Source organism: Molothrus aeneus, chromosome Z (genome assembly GCF_037042795.1).
Source record: "Molothrus aeneus isolate 106 chromosome Z, BPBGC_Maene_1.0, whole genome shotgun sequence".
In the NCBI taxonomy this organism is placed as follows: Eukaryota; Metazoa; Chordata; class Aves; order Passeriformes; family Icteridae; genus Molothrus; species Molothrus aeneus.
In genome coordinates, this window is record NC_089680.1 from 35,989,058 (window position 1) to 36,013,303 (window position 24,246).

General features: G+C 39.3%; 2 protein-coding genes across 2 annotated transcripts in view; one reads left to right on the top strand and one right to left on the bottom strand.

The window, feature by feature from the left end:
* Positions 1–2,985: 2,985 nt before the first annotated feature.
* SMIM15 (small integral membrane protein 15) lies at positions 2,986–4,359 on the top strand. The gene is made up of 2 exons (XM_066569353.1): positions 2,986–3,138; positions 3,844–4,359. The coding sequence occupies exon 2, from the start codon at positions 3,871–3,873 to the stop codon at positions 4,093–4,095; it is 225 nt and encodes a 74-aa protein (XP_066425450.1). The 5' UTR covers positions 2,986–3,138; positions 3,844–3,870; the 3' UTR covers positions 4,096–4,359.
* Positions 4,360–6,363: 2,004 nt separating this feature from the next.
* The window catches only part of NDUFAF2 (NADH:ubiquinone oxidoreductase complex assembly factor 2), a 58,133-nt gene continuing 40,250 nt past the window's right edge, over positions 6,364–24,246 (bottom strand). Inside the window, exons 3-4 of the mRNA XM_066569352.1 lie at positions 20,061–20,101; positions 6,364–6,716 (exon numbers count right to left, since the gene is read on the bottom strand). Coding sequence (XP_066425449.1) covers positions 6,459–6,716; positions 20,061–20,101 — 299 coding nt within the window. The 3' untranslated portion in view covers positions 6,364–6,458. The remainder of the gene's footprint in view (positions 6,717–20,060; positions 20,102–24,246) is intronic.

A 24,246-nucleotide genomic window follows, 5' to 3' on the forward strand; every position in this document is an offset into this window, starting at 1 on the left:
CATGTAAGTAACTCTCCCATTTTCTATGCCTGTATTGCATTCCCAGCATTGTATCTTATTTTATTATTTCTGGATTTTTGGAGTGCTGTTTCCGTTTCCCTGCCCACTCCCTCATTGTGATCTTTGATCAGTGGATCCTTCCCCGAGAGATACAAAATTAATGACTGTCTTAAAATACACACAGGCACATACATAACTATAAATAACAGAACAAGGTCCTGTAAAGGAATTCTAGATTAGATGTAAAAGAAAGTGCAGATTTGCAAAGTAGCAATTCAGTGGCAAAACTATGGTTAACATGAAACATGCTTAATGTGGTCTTCTGAAGTTCCCTAATGGTGTACTAAGGGTTGTGAAGTTTTGTGCCAGTTGTACTTAATTCTGAAATTTCTGTTCTCTCTTTGACTACCTAAGGTACAACAGCTGATGAATTCAGAAAACCAAAAGAAGTATCCTGATTTACCACGGCCTCATGGTTGAATTGTTCTGAATTTGGTAAAGTGCAAGGCACAAATGAAGCCTCCTCATCTGATAGTATTCCCATAGTACCTCCTCATTCCTATTAAAGATGCACTGCAGCTTTCAGTCAAGGTGGTAGTCTGGGCTGGTTTTCACAGATCTTAAAAGAAGCAAAATTATTATGTACAAGACTTCTACTACTTTGCCAATATAACCAGTGAATAGCTTCACAAACTGTTAGGAGGAGAAGGACAGCAGGAAAAGTAATTAAGTAAGATCTGTTTTCTAGGAAAAGTGAGTTAAGAATACCTGCCTTTTTTTTCTTCCCTGACACAATAAATCAGGTACTTCTCCTTTTTAAAGCAATAAGGCACAGAAAATATTGAAAGGCAGACAGATCAGGCAATTTTTATTATGCAAAAGACTGGAACGAGAAATTAATTTTGCAGTGGTTATATTAAAAAGCTTGTATATAGCTGCTGACTAAGTCAGTGCTTATTTTGGAAGATGTATCTAAATTTGACATTCAGACATCAGAAATGTAACTGTGTCCCCTCTAGCCAAATACGCAGTTTTACCAGAAATAGGATATACTTACGTAATACCCACCTACTTTTAACTTAGCTATACAGCCTGCAAAACCTTCTTCTCATGATACCATTAGATACAACATCTCAGAAACAGAAACGAAGATCCAATAAATTTATATTGTTCTATTCTGCCAAGATTTACAAACTACAGACCAAACAGGGACCCATAATTTCTCTAGGAGTTTTAATGCTCGCATAAATGGCTGAGTAACCCAAGTACAGAGATACATGTACAGATAGCTCCGAAAGATCTTGGTGTCCTTGGGGGTCCTGGACTGAAAGTTAGCAAACATTATTTCAATTTGCAAAAAGGGCATGAGGGAAGATCCAGAAAGACCTGTTGGTACAATCTCATTACCTGGGAAAAATATGGAGAAGATCACACTGGCTGCAGTTGAAAGGCACTTGAAGAATAATGCAATCATCAGGCAGAGTCAACAAAGTTTCACAGAAGGAAAGTCCTGTTTGACAAGGTTACTGGCCTAGTGGTTGAAGGGAAGGACATGGATGCAGTTTTCCTAGATTTAGGAAGGATTAAGAATTCTTAAGTTTGGATTAAGCCCTTCTGATGCTGTCCCTGACAGCATGGGTTCATGATGTACTGGGTGAAGCCCTGGCTGAAGTGCAGAGCTCAGCAGGGTGCAGTCACTGGGGCTGTATCTGGCAGGTAACCAGCTACCAGCAGTGTTCCTCAGGTGCAGTTCTTAACAACGTGCTGCTGCTTTTGGTGAGCCCTGAAGCTGCCAGGCAGTCGTACCAGATAATAGTTATACCTTTCAAAAGAACTATCCTATCCTATCCTATCCTATCCTATCCTATCCTATCCTATCCTATCCTATCCTATCCTGTCCTGTCCTGTCCTGTCCTGTCCTGTCCTGTCCTGTCCTGTCCTGTCCTGTCGTCCTGTCCTGTCCTGTCCTGTCCTGTCCTGCCCTGTCCCATCCCATCCCGTCCTCAAAAGATACTATAAGAGGCTGAACACAACAGACATGTTTTTAATAAAAACACACAAATAATGCAATTTTCCGCATAGCAGAAAATTGCATTTGACATACTGAAACTGAAGCAATCTAGATTATTAGTCAGGTGTCTTGTCAATAACTCTTTAGCAAAACATTTTTATTTGGCTGTTTTCTTCCCTTGAAATAATATAAATCTTCAAGTAAAGAAAAGATGTATGGAAGCAGATTGCTGTGGTGGCATTTGCTGGTATTGTACAGATAACTGATCCTGAATTGCTCGATATAATTAGAGATTTTGCAAGATCCTCTCATGTATTAACCTAATATCCTAACCTACACTTTTCCTTGCACTGGAAATATAACCAAGCTGTTATTCACATGGGCATGTCTGTGCAAGGGGAGAAGGCTTGGTGCAACATACAAAGGCAAAACGTGATTATTTTTTTAAATTTATTTTTCAGTATGAACATATGGAAGGCTCAGAATACACGGCGATCAGCTGATTATTCTGGCTGAGGTCAGTCCAGGGGGGAGCAGCGCAATAGCCAGCGGCTCCTGCACGGCCATGTGGCCCGAGCAGGGCCACGCTGCGCCCACCCGAGCGGTTCAGCAGTCCCAAAAGGCCCGGGACACACAGCTGGCATCGTGCCGAGGCACCGGCCCGGCACCCGCGGGCTGCTCCCGATCGCTCCCCGCGCCGAGCGGCCCCAGCACGGGCGAGCGCACGGAGACACCCCGGGGCTCCCAGCTCCGGTGCGAGCCGCGTTCCCGCTTCCAGAGGCCATCCCACCACGCGAACGGCCCATCCGGGTACCTCGGGAACTCCTTGTCCCGGCTCACAGCTTTCGCTGCCGTTCCAGGCGCGGTCCCCGGCGGGCGGGGCCGCTCCAGCCCCGCGGCGGGCGGGCTCTGCTGGGGCGGGGCGGGCGCCTCCTTCCTGTTTCCGCTCGGGATCCCGGAGCGCGGCAGGGCCGCGGTACCGCGGGGCAGCGGCGGGCGGCCCCGGCAGCGCGGCTTGGGCGGGCGGCGGGATATCGCCGTCCCCTCACGGCGCCGTGTGTTCTGTCCGCAGGGAGCTCGGCTCGCCCTTCGCCGCTCGGCAGGCCCGGAGGTGCCCGGGGCCGCAGGTGAGGCGGTGCCGGCCGCGGCGGGGCGGGAGGCTCGCACAGAGGCGGTCGGGGCCGGGGCCGGGGCCGGCAGCGCTGCGGGGGTTTTGGGTGCCCCACGGCCGCCAGTTCAGTACCCAAAGCACTGCCGGGGCTCCCCCGCCTCCCTGGTGAAACCTGCAGAGAGAAACCAACCGGGATGGCTTTCCTTCACTTCCAGGAAGGAAGGTTCACAAACCGCACTTTCTCCATTTAGCAATACATTCTTAGTAGCGTTTGCAGCTCTGTTGGATTAAATACTAATTATTCTATAAACGCTGAACTTTAACATAGGGTCAGTGCTTGTATTACACTTTCACATAGTATGCGCTGCTTTAACTTCTAGCAAAAATGATCTTGCCCTTTAATAGCGAACAAGGACAAGTTATGGTACTTAGTATCGTAGAATCGGTAGGGTTGGAGGGGACCTCTGGGATCATCCAGTCCAACCCACTGTGAAGGCAGGGTCACCTAGAGCCGGTGACACAGGAACCTGTCGACCTCAGCTTTGCGTATCTCCAGAAGGAGACCCCATGACTTCCCTGGGTTGCCTATTTCCGTGATCAGCCACCCTCAATGTAAAGTTGTTCTTTCCCATGTGAAGGTGGAACTTCTTGTGTCTTGTTCTTTTGTATGTGTGCTTTTATTTTGCTGAGTACTAAGATTTTTTTTTTTTATATTCTACAGGGTTTCCTCAGTAGGAGAACAGAAAAGATGTTTGATATTAAGGCTTGGGCTGAGTACATTGTGGAGTGGGCTGCCAAGGACCCCTACGGCTTTCTCACCACCGTGATCTTGGCTCTGACGCCGCTGTTTGTCATCAGCGCGGCGCTGTCATGGAAGCTTGCAAAAATGATTGAGGCCCGGGAACGAGAGGTGAAGAAGAAACAGAAACGCCAGGAGAACATTGCAAAGGCCAAACGAACAAAGAAGGATTAAATGGGCAAAAATGGCCTTCCTTGTGCAAATAATCCACTTTTAAAATGAAATACTTGTACATTTTGTGTTGCAACTGTCCTTTGATACTTGATCCTGTTATTTCTTGAAGTATGAAATTTAATACTTCCAGTGTAATTTTTTCCTGCTGATTTGTGTTAAAATTTGCCCAAGTGACACTTGTTAGAGTAATTAAATTTACTACTTGTATTCTAGTGCAGGTTGCTTTTCTAAATTTGCATGTTAAATTAAAAAAATAACCTCTTGGATGGCTTTGGAGGTAGATTTTTTTTTCCTCTTAGCTGAGCTATGACTTAACAAGTGTCTTAAAATTATCAAGTGTAGGGGAAAATTGAATAATAAACTGGATTACAGAAATGCAATTTTTGGCATACCTTGAGCAGGGCTGTAGAGACAAGCTACCTGTAGCATTAGATAGCAGACATGACTGATTTCATTTAAGGTCACTGCATAGTTGCTGCTGCAGTGTCTTTGATGGTGCTGCTTGTCTGCAGAAATAATCTACCTTAGCTTTTCCTTTTTCCTGAACTACAAGCCATCAACAGACTTTAACTTCAGCCCAAGTTCTAGGAAACTGATTGCTTGTTCTTAGTAGCTTCATTTCTCTTAAGGCACTCATGTTCTATAAAATACAGTACTGTTGTTTGATCTTCCCTAACAATCATCTGAATGCTCCACCTGTAACTAATTTGGTTTTGCCTTCATGAATTCTTTTTGCCTCAAAGAATAGCCATAAGTTGGGTGAGACCAAAGACCCAGGTGGCCTAGTGTTCTGCTATAGCAGATGGCTGCGCAAGGGTGTTGCACGAGCTGGTGACAGTAACCACCTGGCTACCTTTCATCTAAGACTTGAGTTTAGGTAGGATTTTTGTTCTCATGGCCCTTGAAAAACTCTGCTGCCTTACAGGTTGCAAGATGCTGACATAGTCAAAAAAGTCAGATTTGTGTTGTAAATACATCAAAATGATTTAACCTTATTTCCAATTAATCTCTTCTTAATCGACTTGATTAATTTTTCAAAGCCTAATTTTTTAATAATAGTCTGTGGTGGCCTCTACATAGTCTAGTTCAGAAGAGCTTGTAGCAGTCATTAAGATTTTGCATTTTGCATCAGCACAGAGTTGTGCATTCTAGCAGCTACTCTTTGATCAGTTTTAAAAATAAAACCTTAAAATAATACCATTGTTCAAATGAAGAGACCTATAGAGCTGGCTGACACCAAGGGGGATCAGAAGTGGGGAGTCTAACTGAAATTACTTCTAAGTAAATTTGAAGTTGATCCCCTTTCAATTTTTTTGGTGAAAGCAAGCATTATTAAAATATGACATTTGGGCATTTTTTAAGTATGTGAGATTAAGTCTCCATGTTTTGTATGAAGTGTTGTCAAATATGTATGTGTTCTACCTTTGATACCTACATAGCTTGAAACACAGGGAGGAAAACTGATGAGGGATACACTCCATAAATAAATTTGATACTTTTTGAAAAAAAAATTCTGTGGTCTTCATTTTTATTTTAAGTTCTCAAACATCATCTCTAAGTAAATAATCTGCACATTTTATGTATCTAAACTATGGCCAAAATGATCTCATCATCTAGGGAAGTCCATGGATAGACAAGGAATAAAAACTAATTTTTTTTTGAATATTTATGACAGTCCCTTGTCTCAGACCTAGTGTTATTTTCCAGCAGCTTTATCAATTACTTCTAGCTTCTATTATAGCAGTTATATTTATTTTAACTGGTTTTACCCTGCACAAATTGCTGTCTGCAAATCAAACATTCAAATATGTTGACTGTTTTAAAATCAAACATTCAAATATGCTGATTGTTTTAAGTTACAAGAAAGTCTCTATGATGAGTACAGTGCATAATCAGTGTAGTGTCATAGTGATTCCTATTAATGAAATCAACTTTTCCGTCTGCTTGCCAGCAGAAAGCATGCTGGCACTGCCAAGGGATTTATTCTGAAGAGATGTCTTGGCCAAGGCTTGGGAAGATGCAAGTGTACAGACAACAATTCTTACATCAAGAACAGTTTTAAAACTAAATTAGTCTTCAAGGAAAAAAGCAATTTAGACTTAAAGAAAATTTAGATAGTCTTTTAAGAATGAATTCAAGAGTAACTGATGAGCAGCAACTGTCAAAACCAAACTTAGTAACACACTGTTTTTCACAAAACCTAAACACCTCAACAATACTTTGTCATGATCAAGCCTATTTGAATAGTTCTGCAAAAGGAACTCAAACTGGTTTTATACTACTTTATTGTACTCTTGTATATAACAGCTGTGTATGTCGTCTGTTAAAATATTAATCCATTAACAGTACCTGTCCATTAAAGCTTATTTATTTTGACTGCTACCACTGCCTGGTGGCATCCAGGCACCTGGCTGGAAGGTATTTGCAGTGCTTGTGGGGTCTTGTGAGGGCTCCTTCTTTCCATAGTAAGGGGCAGATGCGTGGCCTTTAACCTGAGTATGACTTGGTTCAGCAACAAGTCCTTCCTCATACTCCTTGGCCTGAAGCAGCTTATCCTTTTCAGATACATCCTTGACTTTCTGCTTCATTTCTTCTCTATAACTTTCATTCCTAAGAATCTCCTGAAAACACATTAGAAAGACAATTAGGTCAAAAGCAAATGCAATATACAGTGTTTCAATAAAGCATTTTAAACAGTCGTTTATTTTCTTAATTTTATAACCCACATTTGCAAGTATTAAAGTAAAATAAAATGTGTCAAAATTGTTGGTTTTCCACAACTGCAAATTCAACCCTAACTGTATTGTGTCCACTTCACCATTCTATTGGAGCAAAAAGAAGAAGTTAAGAAATTAAATACATCAACAAATGTGAAAGCACATTAAAACTAATTGCATTTTTTTCTATGTAGGAGTTGATACTTACAGATACTTGTCATTTGCATCTGTTCCTGTAATTTACTATGCCTGTGGTGTTAGGTTCCTGTGCCTCAGGGCATAGTTTTGGGAGAAACAGATGTGCAACCATTGGGGTCTTGCTTCTGCAAGACTACAAAAGAAATAACTAAAATCACAAAATCACGGATTGGTCAGGTTGGAAGATAGCGCAGTGGGTCATTTGGTCCAAGTTCATTCAACCTCCATGCTCCAGCAGGGTCATCCCAGAGCACATGGCACAGGATTGTATCCAGGTGCTGCTTGATTATTTCCAGTGAGGGAGACTCCTCAACCCCTCTAGTTAATCTGTTCCAGTGCTCAGTCAACCCCACAGTAACATATTCATATAAAGGTGGAACTTCCTGGGCATAGGTGTCTGCTCATTGCCTCTTGTTCTATTGCTTGGCACCGCTGAGCAGAGCCTGAATCCATCCTCCTGACACCCTCCCATCAGACACTGATAGACATTGATCATGTCCTCTCTCAGTCCTCTCTCCTCAGCTTTTCTGGGTAGGAGGTGTGCTCCAGTCCCCCAGTCAACTTCATTGCCCTCTGCTAGATCTGCTCCAGCAGTTCCATGTCTCTGCTGTCCTGAGGAGCCCAGAACTGGACACAGCACTCAGGTGGGGCCTCATCAGGGCTGAGTACAGGGGCAGGATCACCCCCCTCCACCTGCTGGCAATGCTCTTCCCAATGTCTCCCAGGATACCATTGGCCTTCTTGGCCACCAGGACACACTCTGGCTCATGGAAGCTTCTTGTCCATTGGGACCCCCAGGTCCTTCTCCACAGAGCTGCTCCCCAGCAGAGCAGCGCCAGCCTGTGCTGGTGCCTGGGGTTGTTCCTCCCCAGGTGCAGGACCCTGCACTTGCCCTTGCTGAATTTCAAAAGGTTCCTCTCTGCCCATCTCTCCAAGCTGTCAAGGTCCTCTGAAGGGCTGCACGGCCCTCTGGGGCATCAGCCATTGCTCCCAGCTCTGCATCCTCAGCAAACTTGCTCAGGAGGCATCTGTCCCTTCAGCCGAGTCACTGGTGAGTAACTTAGACAGTCCTGGGCCTGTACTGAACCCTGGGGAACAGCAGCAGTGACTGCATCCAGCCAGAGCCTGGGCCAGTGACTGCATCCAGCCAGGCCAGAGCCTGGGCCAGTGACTGCATCTGGCCAGAGCCTGGGCCAGTGATTACAACCCTCTGGGTTTGGCCATTCAGCCAGTTCTCAATCCACCTCACTGTCCACTCATCCAGTCCACAACTCTTGAGTTTTCCTACAAGGATGCTGTGAGAGACAGTATCAAGAGGTTCCACTGCTCTCCCTTCCACCATCCAGGTAGTTGTTTCATCATAAAAGTCAATCAGGTTGGTCAAGCATGATTTATCTGCAGTGAATCCATGGTGACTGACTATTCCTGATCACCTTCCAGCCATCCATGTGGATAGAGATGGCCTCCAGAATTAAGAAAAGGGCTGAATTCTTTTCTCTATACCAGTACACTCCTCTGTGAACAAGAGACCATTATATTATTTTAGGAATTTAGGTGCTAAAATACATGGGGTACTGCCAAGAGTGTAAATAGCAACTATGAACACCTAAGAATGCTTAAAAGAAAGTAATGAAAGAAAACTTTATGTAGGGGGTTGACCATGGCTGAATGCCAGATGCCCACCAGAGCTTGTCACTTCCCTCCTCAGCTGGATGCGGGGAGAAAATATAGTGAAGAGTTCACAAGTTAAGGACTATAAGATATCATGCCCCGAATGCCATCACAAGCATAACAGACTCAATCCTCTTGCAGGATGATGATAAATAAAATTAAATCTTAAAATCACCTCCCCCCTACCCTTCCCTCCTTTCCAGCTTTGTCTCCTCCCCGTAGCAAGTGCAGGGAGACAGGGAATGGGAGTTAGGGTCAGCTGGGACCTCCATGGCTGCAGGGCCACAGCTGCCTCACCATGGTCTGCACCAGGGGCTGCAGGGGGACCTCAGCTCTGGTGCCTGGAGCACCTCCTGTCCCTCCTTCTCCCCTGACCTGGGTGTCTGCAGGGCTGTTCCTCTCACATATTCTCAGCCTGCACAAAAACTCTACAAAAATGTTTTAAGTCTCATAAATATGTAATCAGAGAGGCATTACCACCATTTCTGACAGGCCCAGCCTTGACCAGAGGCATGTCCATCCTGCAACTGGCTGGGACTGTCTCTTCCAGACATGGAGGAAACTTCTGGCAGCTTCTCACAGAAGCCATCCCTGCAGCTGCCCTGCTACCAAAACCTGGCCTATACACCTTATCTTAGAGGTACCATGGAAAGCAACCCCTTTTCTTAGTTCTTAGTTGCTTCTGTATTTAAATTCACAAATACAGAGAGCAGAGGCAGAACCCTTTGCATACAAATAGAAATTGAATGGAAATACACAAGTAATACACAAATGACACAAACTGAGGAGGGATGAAAAATTTGACATGCTCAAATAGAAATATTGCCAAGCATTACAAGATCAAATTTTTAACAGTCAGTATAGCAAAACTTCTTTGTGGCATCTCTCAATTCTATTCTTGTTTACTACATGCCTATGTAAATCCACCACAACCTTACTGATTTCCACAGGATTACTCCTATGGTGCTTTTGATATACCCCTACTAAGAAACAAGTAAAGCAAACACCTTTGTGATAACTGAAGGCTCCATCATTGTCTCTGGTAAAATCATGGGAAGTGATTTATTAAAATACAAGCACAACCTACTTATTATGAACAGCTATTAATTTAAAATCTCTTCAAATGATTACTTCAACATAAAGTTATCCTAATCAGGTAAGAGCAGCTGTAACTAAACACCAAATGCTCCAAGTCCATTTTAAATGTTGATATATAATTGTTCTCTGGTTTTCAGACTCAAATAAGGCTCTTTTAATCAGCTTTCTGTGGACAAAGTATAATTGTGATAGAGTAAAATGAAAAACTGGATCTCAAAAAAACCCTTAAGAAATGATTCTTATTACCAATTGCAAAAAAACCCCAAACTGAAGTGACTTATTCAGAATTTTCTATACAATTTACTAGGATAAATTTTTTCTACTACAAAATGTACATATCCATTTTTGGCATTAAACTCATGCCACTAACACATACAATGAAATCACTGGGTTCCTGTGCTCAAGGTAAAGAAAATATGAATTAAAAATATTGGGTCAATTGGCACGTTAGAAAAACTGGGTCAAATACATTCTCACTTTGAGATTCCACTGCTAACCAATCCTTTACTGTCTGATTTGCTATAAAAAGTAACTGAGAGCTAAAAGTTAGTTTATTTGTGGTTTTTTTCTTTGTTTTTTTGTTTAAGTTACATTGTCAAGTTCAGAATACTTATATTCTGTCCTTCAAGATGAATCACAGTATTTTATAAGATGGCTATCTTTACTAAAAACTGCCCCCCAGTAAGTTTTCTGCTAATATAAGTACACAAACACATAATGTGCTCTGACCATTAAGCAAAGTACAAAATCTTTCTATCCAACCCAGAGAACACATAATCTATCAGATAGCTGCAGTTTTTAAAGGATTAGCTTGTTCTTCCAACACGCTCTTTTTGTACAAATAAATTATATAAGCTCTTTGAACCAGCAATTCTCAGGAAATACATGGCATCTCAAGACTACCAGAAATGTCCTTCACCAGTTTTACTAAAAGAAAATTCTAAGAACTGGGACTATGCTGCAAAACAAAAAACAAAAAATGCCTTAAGATATCAAGCCGCATTTTAAAGCAGTTGAACTCCCTACGTGCAGATGTTCACTTTGAAATGTATCAGCTCCCAGCATACAGAACAGGATACATATGATATGCCAAGAGCTACGTTCAACTACATGTTCTGCAGCTTATTTTTAGGTGGAAAGTAAAACAAGACATTTTATCACTGCAGGTTGTCCAGCTTTGGTGATTATTTTAAGTTGTATGAAATTTTTAACACTTCTAACGTTTGGAGCTGCATGTCTTTTCTCCTTAGGTGGACAGAGTTTAAGAAAGTGCTGTCTAAGGTTTCCTTGAAGAACATTATTATTAAGGAAATACCAAAGTGGCCCTTTGTGGAGTTTGAGGCAGCTGTTTTTCATCCACAAAACTGCTGACTTCTGCATAATCTGACATCTTAGTATTGGTAACAGCTGCATGATCAAAGAATGAAAGATAGCATGCTCCTAGGAGCAACACAAGCTCAAGACATGTTGCTGTCTTCCAAGGGTGTTTCTGCAAAATGCATTGGGCTGTATTTCCTGCCACCAGCATGAAATTTTCACTTCTGTTGCAAACTATATTTTTTGAAGCTCTGACATAACTCCAGCAACTGAGTTGTATCACAAAGTATCCTCTGTGGTGTGGAAACTGTATTCACCTCCACTCCATACAAGGAGAAAAATCTAGACAAAGAATTTTGGATGCATACCTTACTGTACTGGAAGAGCTGCTTTGTAGGGTAAATATTTGCCATGCAGTGTTTTTTTGCTCTTAAAGACTCCCATATTGTCACTTCTTTCCCCTTCCTGAATAAACAAGTAGCTTTACAGAATGAATAAAATGAGTTGCTCTTGGAAGGAAGATGTCATGAATACAAAAGAGGGTTCTCTAGACACACTCACTCTTTCAAGTGAAGTCTGCCTCAGTAGTGACCAGTCTTTGCTGAACACTTCTTGCTATTCTTCTCCACAGGTAGATGGTGGTACTGAACCCTTTCTGTCCTGCAGCACCTGCTGAACCCCAAACCCTGAGGAACCAGTTCTCCCCCCTCTCTGTGTGTCCCTCAGCCCTTAAGCTAGTCATAGTCACATCAGCACCTGCCTCCCACAAAGCATATTCCAACTCCTGGGCACAAAGTCTGAACAGAGCTCTAAGGATGCAGGTAAATGCAGATAGGCAGTACCAATGTACAATCTCTAAGGGCCAGGGTTTAAGGGGTATTTTAACAGCTTGGCACTTCCCAGAAGTTTTTTTAAACACCTAACCCTTTAATTACAAGGGTTTTATTTATTATTAATTTTGAGAAAAATGTTACTTCTTTATTCAGATGCGTTTGTATTTTAATTATATTAGAAATAAATAGTTTCTTTATGTTGTCTTAGAAACTATTTCTACTTCCCAAGTTACCATAAGTTGAAATACTCCTGATTTCTCTTGATTTGCATCTTGTTGGCTAGTTACTATTTGATGCCAGAACTGAGAAACAGCTGGACAGATTTTCTAAACTGTAGACAGTATTCATAGAATACTCACATTTTGTACCTAGTTTGAATATTTTATGTTTAATCATGAATTAACTTGAACTCAGAACTCTGCCTGTTAAAAATTCATACCTGTAGGTTGACAAAAATTTAAAAAATAACAAATGAGATGAAAAAATTGTTTTGGCAGAGTATTAAAGAAATTGATGTAAGACAATTTAACATGTCAGAATTTTTCTCCTTTATCAAATTAACTGAAACTCAGGCAAAATCCTAGAAGTTAAGCTGAATCACTATTTTTTAGAATATCACCAAACAATTAAGCTAAACTACATTTTCCAGTTTGACAAGTTAAGTGGCAAGATGAGATAATTGGCTATTACATCATATTTCAAGAGTACGAGGCAGAGAGACGACCTCATCTTTGGGAAGCACTGAATGTTCTGATCCAGGGCAGGTCTTGATATCTCAGCAACTGAACATGAGCCCAGCAGTACCAGCTTGGGAATGAGAAATAATGTGGTAAATGAAAAGCTGTCACTACATGGCAAAAACAGAGGAGCAGTTTGAAATAGAAAAGCTTATCTGGATTAGCCAAAATAGTTATTTAAATCAAACAGTGACTCAACTGACTGCTAATTTTGTAAAGAACATATACTAAATATCCTTGATCCGTCAACAAACAACATTATTCAAATCAATTTAAGATTTGTTTTATGCAGGTTCAGTTTTTGAGCAAATCTCTGATCAGTTACAATATTTAGTTTTACATGCAGAGCTAATACCACATTTACTACCATGCTAAGTCAGTTAAATATTAATCATAACTAGAGAATCTCTGGCATGAGCTGACAGTTTGTAGGGCACCACAGTGTAACACACTTGTGTTTGGCAAGAACATGTGGCAAGAGGTAAAAGGAAGAGACACTGGACTGTAAAGCATATCACCAACACATGGAGACAGTAGGGGTTTGTGCCTGAATTATTTTTACAGTTCTGCAAAAGTATTTGTCCAGAACTACACATATATTCAAGGTTACAGACGAGAGTTTGTAGGAGCAGCAAAAAACGCAAATTAGCCTAGCACCACTGCATTCTGCCCTGAATAAAGGACAACACATAGCTCTGATCTCCACAGAGCAAACAAGGAACTGTAGCTGTGACTCAGTCACAGTTTGGTCCTTGCTTTCCCTAGTCTACAAATGATGTAATTTGTACCAGCCCTTTTCCTGGTACGCTTCCCTTTGCCCTGCACCCCCACTCAGCTGTGCTGTCAGTGAATCAGGACACAGAGCCAGTGCTCCATGCACTCCTTCCCACATGGACAGGAGCAGAAAAGCAGCAGCAGCTCTTTCCTCTGCCGCATTGGAATCCACAGCATGGGCAATCTAGAAGCAATGGGACAAACTGGTGCCCCAATACTCCTCTGTGGAGGTTGGGCAAGCAGTTATATTTCAAACTTGAAGAGAAAGTAAAAATGAACAAGAGGTAAAAATCCAAAAGATGAAGGCTTCTGCAAATGCTCAATTTTTTTAAATTGACTTCTAAGACTATTCCCTTCTATTTAAGGTCTTCGTAGCTCAGTTCTTTGTATTGTCAAATTTTATTGCCTGTGGGAACTCAGCACGTCACTCCGGATGTCCAGAGTTACCGAGAGAACCCTTGGGGGGCTCGGAAATCCTGGGATGTTGCCAGGAGCGTCTGGTGACTTGACTTCGATCCCTCTAGGGATGTGCCACCTGTTTGAGGACATGAGAGTCACTTGGGAGTGAATGGTGCAGGAATGATGTATTTACAGGGCGAAATATAGATTTTAGGGTTTTGGTACAGGGGGGTTATGGAGACAAGATGGAGGGATCAGGGTGTGTCTTGTCCTTCTTCTTTCTTCTTCTTGTCATCCATTTTCTGTGGTGATGTTGGCACTTGGGGATTGGTCCATGGTGAAGGTGCACTGCTAATAAGGGTGAAACGTATTGAGAAATAAAGGTAAATATGATATACGTAGGTTTTAGTATAAAAAGACACGACCGCCCCGTGGGTGGTGAGAGTGCCCTTGGCTGCCTTGCAGGTCAGACCTCTGCTGGGCAGAAAGAAAATTCTGTAGATAAGAAATAATAAACAATCTGAAGATTGAAAAACTGAGGAGTCCAGACTCGTCCTTTGAAGCGCGGGCAGCCCTAGAACCACCCTATGCGTGTCTGGGCAGAGACAGACAGCTGACCGGACAATTGCCCTTTTACACCAAATAATAATCCTCTCTGGAATCATGCATAATTTACTATGCAAAACACTATTTAGTGCAACCTAAGTTACTGAATATGGCCCAAATCCTGGTTGTGATTCTGGACAACAATGGTGGGAAGTATTTTGCTCGGAGACATGTTTATCCCTGGCTTTTAAAATATTTTTTCCTTGAACCTGTTAATCATACTACAGCTTTTGGTGGCTTCAGAAGTAAATTACTCATGTGCTAAGCCCTAATCTCTATGTAAGAATGTACAATCTCCATATCAGTGTTCTCATTTTACAACTTCTCAACTGAAGCATCTGAAAGCAGACAGAGGTAAAACTATACCATGCAATCCCAACAGTGTCAAACAAAGCATTTGTCTAAACTGCATTCCATTCTCCTTAAAGAAATGTAAATTCTGTGTGAACTACTCTACATGAATGAACCTGCTTTTGATCTTACCATCTCTCAAATAAGTAATACTTAATATCAAACAAATGGGAAGAGTGGATATATTGTGGGAACTAAATAGAATTTAATTTCAATATAATTATTTGGGTGTTGAGAGGAAGAAACCTTATGCTTATTACAACTCACTGGAGTATGTTTTTTCTGCGCTTGACAAGGAGTTTGCCAAAATGGGTAATTATGGATACCCTAGAAATAGTTTGAAAGAATACAGTCATCATCACATTAGGTTTTTGTAGCATTTCACCTTCTATCCAACTGTGCAATTCAGAACTCACTGCATTTTATTACTGTGTAACGAGTACATACTGCATGAGAAAAGCTGCCGTTTATTGTGGTTTTCAATTTCAACCTATTTTCAGGATCTTGATGCTAATTGAAGGAACATGCAATTCTACTTTACTTCCCATTAAATACTAATGTAACACACACATACAGAGCAACAGAGAGGTTTCAGTTCAAACTGAGATTTGTGGCTGTGCAGCCCTGTGTGTGCTACAGAGGAAGCAGCTTCTATATCAACAGGGAAGTGTTATCTAGTACAAAGACTTGTGTACACAAAGATGTGTTACTATGGGTTCACACCTACCACTTTCAGGATACCATGCTGATGGGTTCAGAGATAAACCACATTTCCCTCCAGACCACTTTCTCTTGGCATTGCCATAATAGCAAGTTTCCTCATTAGTTTTCTTACACTGCAATGAAGTCTGTAACTTTATTTCTGTCTCCATTCTAGAGACATGGCCTTAAATAATGCCAGATTTCTCAGATATTCTTGAACTTCAGGACATTGTCAGAAGTAGTGTGTAACTAGAAGATCTGTTATGGGAGAAAATAAAGGTTAGATTTCTAAATATATATCTAAATATATCTTGTGTAATAGATGGCAGAATTCTTTAAAAGCCTCTGATGCCCTCTGAAATAAGAAAAAAAATCAAATAGAAGTTAGGCACAGAAAGGTCTGAAGAGACGTTTCCTCCTTGTCTTCATGAGCATCTTTTCATGCCTTTCCAAACAAGATGTGAAAAATCCAAAATATAAAGATGCCAGGTTTAAATTTCTGTAGCTGGAAGGAAAAGTGGGGGGTAGGGGAATATGCAAGACAGCACATTTACATTTAATTTGGAAATTTTTGGATGAGCTATACAGAAGGTGGACTATGGCTCAAAGAGTGGAAGGGAATAGCCTCTTAAAGAAATAATTTCTATGGATGGAACATCCTTTCTATAAAACAACTGCTATATTTCAAAACTACTTTTGTTAATAAATTCTAACAACATTAAAGCTGACCAGGTGAACTAATACACATGTAAAGTGATAAATTATTAAATCTGCTTCCACAAAATAGCATTTGATTAAAATTATTTTAATATTAGTAGCCTTTAAAACATTCTCATTAATTTAAAACTTTAAGGTCCTTAGACAGTGACATATCTCCTATTTGCCAAAACACTTACTACATACATCTAGTTTCCTATAAACATAATAAAGAAATGTATTAGTCAACTTAGTTATTAATAAATATTAATTATTTAATGATAAATAATTATAATTAAATTATATTTTAACCAGTTTAACTTAGTTAAACTAGTTAAAATATAATATAGAGCTGCACAGGAATCAAGGTAATAATTTTCCTCAGCCAACCATATATGATCATACTCAATACACATATAAAAGGACAGATGACAGGATGCTACAGTACTGCAAAAATATTTGTATTCAAGCTCAGATTCTCACTGTTATTAAGGAGTATATATACACATACTGTACACATGCTCAAACAGGACAAAGGTGTGATCCAGAATTCTATATCAAGACAGATTCCCTGATTACCATAGGAACAGAGTATGTTTAGGCAGAACATCACAAACAATATGATCTGCCATAATTCATCAAGTTATCACCCTTATCATAACTAAGCTGAGACTTGGCATATTTCAAGCTGTAAAAAAATCAAAAGGCAACCAACTGTTAACCAGTATCCCAGAAAATTATTTTAAAACCCAAGGCTTCCAGCATTAACGTTCCTTATGTAAGTGGCCAGGTTAGAAATAATGAAGGTGATGAGCAGCATTCATGAATTATGTCTAGCCAGACACAGAGGCCAAGTAACTTCCTTCAAAAATGGGGAAAAAGGGCTGGGCACAAAGGAGGAAAGAAACCATTAGGGATTTGGTATATTTGACACTGCACAAGATGACTTGGAGTATTCGTCCATAAAAAAAAACAAAACAACACAAACCAGGAGAGAGAAACTAAAGAGAGAGGTAAAGCAACTTCTTCTGAGCAAAAGTGAAAACTTTATAATGGAAACAAACAAACAAACAAACAAAAAAAATCAGGTGTTTGTGGAAAAAAGAACAGCTTAATTACAAAACATTATCAAGTCTCAAGAAAATCACCAGCAGACTTAGCTTGATGTCATGACCCAATTATTCTGACCACTGTCGGGGAGGAACAACTCACATATGTTCTCACTTAAATGACTAGCATGTCCTGATGATTATGAATGACATTTTGTTAGCCTACAGTATTTACCAAACCACTGGTTCCCAACATGGGGTCATCAGTGTGATCAGTAAGATCCAACTGGTTTGTGAAGCTGTAACTCTGCAATATTTTCAATTAAAAATTCATCATGAAACCTAGTAACCTGAGTAGTTGAGCACCCTCTATCATCAATAGCCAAGAGCTAATAAAAGATAAGACAAATAAAAGAACCCCCATATATATGATTCAAAAGGGGGATGATAGGCTAACAGAAGTGGAACAGAAATTGTAATAAGTTTAACATATGTCATTTGATATTAGAAAGAAAAAAAATGAAGGGCAAAGGACAGGAAAGAGAGCAAAACCATTCAAAAAAGTATTTTTACAGACTGCAAAGGTAGGAACATAGGCACAGCTCCAGAAACTTACGCTTTAGGATCTTTAGGGCTGTTACAATAAGATGATGACAGCAAAATGTCATTAAAGCAAAAACATAAAATTTGTGGGCTTTACATCCTTTTTCAGAAATAGTCTGGTCTCATGAGAAATACACAAAAGAACAAAGATTTGTTATACAGGATTTCAACATGGAATATGCCACAAATATTCCCTTGCTTCATAGCTGTCAAACAGCAGTTTATCATATCACCTTTACTGTCAAAAGGGGAATATAATGTGGAATAGCAGCCAGTAAGGTTTATGTAGCTAAAACACTAAATCAAATCAGCCCTACAAATAGGGACCAAACAATATGCTATGTGTACTTCTTTCACTATTATAATTATATTAAGATGTAAGGATTTGTGCCACTTTCAAATTAGGAGAAAAGTAGTTCATATCTAGCACCCCAAACTATACTCCATAATAGAGAAAAAATTAGGCTTTACTATCACATATTAAAAGTATGACTGGACCACTCTTTTCAAAATATTAGGAAGAATTTTTAACATATGTATATTTGAACTACTTTTTCTTACACAGGAAAAAAAAAATGTTTAGAGATTACTTGAAAAGTTAACTATTTTAAAATTCCTAGTTTATAATTTCTGCTCTGTGATACGGTCAATGCACAGCCCTGCAGGTGAAGTACCTAGCTGCTAAATTATTTCTCAGATCTATTACCCCATGAAACTAAAAATATAAGAAGTCCTGTAACTCTGAACGCACCATTAGTCACAGCCATCTTTCATTCTCCATATATTGCTTTTTTTGGAAGGTAAAATATTTAGAACACTATTGTTCCACAATTCTCTCACCTGTGGAGACTTCTTGCTCCCTATTTCAAAAATGAACCAACATCTCTAGCACCAGAAGGAGTTTTATTGCACCAAGTCCAGACCCAAGGCTGCCTGTCTTGGAGAAGATTTACCTCAGAGCAACTATCAGAGCAGCCTGGCTCACAGAAATGATAGAACAAAAGATACACAACACTTCCCATCTTCAAACATCACATAAGTGGTAATTTCAACAATAAAAGTTGTTTGCATACAGTTGGTATAAGCCAGAAGTAATTAAAATTAGGTCTGTCCAAACTTAGATGGAGCAACTGTTGTAGTATCAGTTCCATGGCTCTATATAAGTAACTAGATTGGGGAGGAAAGGGAAAAAAAATTAAAATTGAAAAAAAAACCAAAACACATTTACTACTTCCCTGAATAGGTTTAAGGAGAAATTTAACTTAAACTTCTTTCATTCATGGATGTATTATAGTCCTTACTGTCTCTATAGCCTCAGCAGCAAGTGTGAAAGAGGGGCAGAGAGAATTAGTTGAAAAGCTGTATGTTGTGTAGGAGCTTGTTTCAATGACAAGCTTCCCCAGGTCATCTTAACTCACAGGCAGTCAGGACAACTTTTCACAGGCCAGGATGTTCCAGAAGATCTAAGTGACCAAATGGCTGGATATGCCAACATATCTTCAGGGATCTGAACTTGACACAGTTACTCCTGATGCAAGTCAAGTATCTGCCTCCTTGGGTGTAATTTTGAATCTTCTGCAGCAAACTGTGTCTCCTCTCTCATTATTAGCTGGTGCTTAACAACTAATAACAGAAATGCTGGGCAAGTCATATACCTGTGAGCATGCATCTGCATACACAGATCAGCAGTCAAACTTGTTTCTGAACTCCTTACAAACTCATCAGCATAAAAGACACTAGGGGACATTTCTCTGCTTTCTGTTATGGAAAAAGACAGCCCCTTGTAGCATTAACACTGTAAAATGCTAGTGGAATTGGTTTTCCTGTTTTGATGACTCCACTGCCAGCTGGGATTGAAACCCACATTTTAGTATCAACTACCATGAAAAACACCTTACATTAATTAAAAACCCATAGCAGTAATTTAAGAATTTTTTTAATTGAAGAGACTCTTTAATGGTTATGATCATCTTAAAGAGCCTATGTATATCATCTTAAAAGGATTCATACAGAGAATGACTCAAGAATAATGGAGTTTACTTTACCTTTTGCTAAGTGTTAGATATCTAGTCAGTGTGCATTTTCATCAATTAGGCAAGGAACATACTAAATTCTCCCCCGTAAGTGGCAGATTACTGCACAGATGAGTCCACTATAAATCAATTCTGGTAGTTTCATTTCACCAATTGAAAATTGAAAGACATTTCATCTCACCTCAATTGTGGGTGGATCTTCTCTCTTTTTTCTTATCCATGCTGAAAAAAACAATAAAAATCAAATGGATTACTTTAAAGATCATAAACAGTATTAAAACTCAAAATTATTATTAATTTGTAACAGAAAGCAAGTATTTATGAAAAAATTACAATAGAATTCACCACAACCTGGCAAACCTGTAATTTCCCAAAATGTAGGCACAAGATGTTATTTCCTGTTTCAATGCTTGGTCTTCAGAGAAGGGAGAGGTGGGGGATGGTGTCACCGCTATGTGGAGACATTGGGCACAGTTTACATACCACCTTGGCTGTCAAAACAGGGCTTAAAAAGCAGGGCTTATGGCACAGGCTTATTGTTGAGCTTGCAATACAGAGTTGAGGTACACCCTAAGAAAATGACAATCTGATTGATGGAAAGAACAGCCTTAGACCACTTTGGTGAAAAAGGATTCCTGTACATGCTTCAGATATTCTTTAAGCTGAAAAATTTTTATGTTACTACCAGGTAGAATTCCTTTACAGGAGTGAAAGGTATAGCCCCAGACCTGACTGAGGGACTGCAGAGCCTGGACTGAACACATCATGTGGCTCTGTGGGATTGCTCACTGCCAGGAAGGGCGGGTACTGTGACTGGGGGAAAAATCCACTGGAAAAGACAGGAGAGGAATTGAGGAATGAAAGCAGTGGTGATGAAAGCTGTCCTGTGGCTCAGGTTTTCTGAATGAGATCCATGGATATTTGCCTACACCCATCACTATCACTGCTGTTAGCTGGGACTGTCAGGAGGCAACAATCCAGACACCAAATCACAGACGCTGACAGGTCTCACTTTGTCAATGAATTAAGAGAGAGAGCTCCAACTATTACAGACATTATTTAGAGGAATGACCTGACACCACTTTTTAGAAATACCACTACTGTAGCATTTTTTCATGGCTTTTTAATCTACACATTTGTCTTTTCTGCACATATTTTTCAAATTAATTAGTAGCAGAATGCAAGTAGCCAGTAATGAACAGAATTACAAACATAAGGAAAGCCACTTCCAAGTGCTGAGATGCAGAAAAATGTTATTTCATATGTTTGTTTAGGTAATTAAGATTTTTGTTACTATGCTTAAAATTAGAGCAAAAATAACATTTTGCTATAACACACTCAAGTTCCTGGCCTCACCTGTTACCATCTATAAAATACAGAAATGTTTTAAGAAGTAAATATTCCATATTTTAATTTTCTAATACCATCTGTGCTGTATTTTGAAGGGAACCAGGGAATGATTTAGACAAGCCTAAGACACTAAAACCTGCACAGTCATAACATCATCTCATTTCTGAAAATGCAATTACATAGAAGGTGAAACACTAACACCAGCAGCAGTATGCAACTGGTTTTAGGGAGAATAGGTTCCAATTAACATAAGAACAAAGGGAGATGAAATGGTAGAACAGCTTGGAATTTATCCAGGATGGCAAGGCCAACAGCCTTGGTTAATGGTAAAGTTTAATGGTAAAACACCTGCAATACTTTTGTTCTTGTCTATCAGATACCACTTCCTGAAGATATGTACTTTTAAATGTCTTTCTCAGACTACTTTTCTTAAAAGCAGTCCCTGTCATCTCTTCTCAGCATTCCTAACAAAAAATAGATCCAAATCTATTGTCATTGTGGAGAAGTGACAGAGCTATGAAGAGTTAGCATCACATTTCCTGCAAGTTTTATGTCAGTGGAAAGAAAAACAGCCCAATAATGTAATTCAAAATACAACTAAGTGACTGTCTATTAAAACTACAGAACTATAGAACTTTTTGCATGTACCTGTAGTAGCACTTACAAACATTTAAATTCTACTAGGATTTCAAACAAAATCTGGTAAGATGAAAGACTAAACTGAGACTGTCACTTCTCAGCTGGCAGCCTTGCATACATTCTGTAACAAAACCAACTATATGCTATTGAAGAAAATCTTATCACATAAGCATTTCCTCCTGAAGGAAGTTACCTTTGTCCATACTCAGCAACAGCTTCAGATTACTGAAATACTTGGCAACATCATTCAGAAAAAAGTAAAAAGCAGTAGAGATTTCAGATACAGCAAAGTGTGTATACTAGACACTAATCAATAAAAGATACAGCTGGAGAAAGGCAAAAATACTAGTTCAAAATGTCTCATAAAAAGTAAAGCATAAACCATCAAAACTTAACAGATTACTTTCAATGAAATATCATCTTCTACCTTGCCATGCCTTGCTTCTGACCTGTGGAAGGATAGTACCACTGTTTTCAATCCCACAGCTCTCAATATGTAACAATTGCTTTACTTTATTTGAAATTGCCAGTATTTTCTTAAAACACCAGCTGCATTTTAATTTCAGATCATTATAATAACTGATCACTAAATAAAAAATTTGAAATAAAAATTAAGCTGCAGCCAAAAAGTACTGCTGAAATATAAACAGTACAATAGATTTTCTTTCAAGACCACTTGTGACTTTTAGCAGTTTTTTGACTAATGATTTTCAGATGAATGGAATACTTCTAGCAAATGATTTCATAATTTAATTGTCTACCTCATTTTAAAAGCTGCAAACAAAACAGTGAAGGGTAACACAACCACATATGTCCTGTGAACAAAGTCCGTGAAATAAGGACCACTCTACAATACATTATCATTCATTAACTGAACTCAGTACCAACACTCAAAAGCAAAGAAGCAAACATTAATTTAGGAAGAGTTTTCGTATCAGACATTCCATAATACAACTGCATCTATTTAAATACATAAATAATGCACACAGTTTTAACACTGTGCTCTTTTTCTTTCCAGTTATAACAACACTTGAATACTTGGCTTTATTTGAGCTATTAACCTTTCTGTTCTCTAATAAATGTCAGGGGTACTAATCTTTTTCAGCTTAACGGTACATAAAACTTGTTGGCACAAATATTGATACTATTTTCTGAATTACTACAAGTAAATTAATTTTAATATCTCTCGTGAACTGCACAAGAAAGTCATTATCAAATGAAAGATTTCTTCACTGCCATGTAGCTGAGGGAGGAATATAGTATGAAAACTTACTAAAATCTTTGTAAATCCATAAGATGAAGTTAGTTAGACTTAACATTATCATACTCCTCTGTGCAAATCCACTTCTCAAATATTCTTCATAAAGCTCAAGAAGAAATATGAGCTTAAAAGCAAAGAAAACATCATCTGATTTCAGTATATTTTAGCACAATGCAGTTTAGCATACACTAGTTTTATCAGTCTTTCAAAAGAAACACATTTTATTAATAATTCACCTGACCACTTAATCTTTGGGGCTAAGAATGGGAGGACACTTAATTCTCACCAGTTTTTATGTAATTGTCTTTGAGACAGGAGAATTTTTAAAAGCCTTTCAAATCCTTGACTTTTAAGTTATCAATAAAATTTTGAGCACCCAACACACGGTTCAAAAAAAGCACCAACACCTCATAACTCAGGTGTAAGAGAAATTCATGGTAGCAAAGGGAGAATGAAGGTGTACAAAAATATAACCAATTTCCTACTGAGTTAGCACTATGTTTAACAAAATTCAAGTAAATAATATGTTGAAGTTTATATATTTTGCATTCTCTTTATATATCTGCATATATCCAGATACAAAATACATATATCTGTGTATACAGTTGAGTAAAGAAAAAGTTCTTGTACTTTTCTTTATGATCTGCATTAAACCTCAGTGAATACACTTTTAAATTACTCAACAGCTTTATACTATAGTCAAATATTTGTTCATGGAAACAAGGTAGGTAGGTAGGTGCTATATTACATTATATTTGAACAACATATGCACACATATATATACTTAATTAAAAGTTGAGAGTTATAGCTGGGAAAAAGTTTTTCATTACATTCCCATTCCCCAAGCTAACAAAACAAAATGCCTTCGCCATTGTCAGCCAAGATATTTTAAACCTGGCAGAGAAGATAACATGTATGTGCTGAGTGCAACCAAAACATCCCCCCTGCATACCAAAGCTTTGGCAAAATGAATCATTGCCCCCATTTAAAACTGCTGCTTCTAATTTTATTTGGATGTACTCATGTTAATTCCACCTTTGTCTAAAAGGAATTTTGCAAGTAAGCTGGACATTTCCTACCTTGAGACATTCGCATTCTTTCACCAGCACTCATTTGC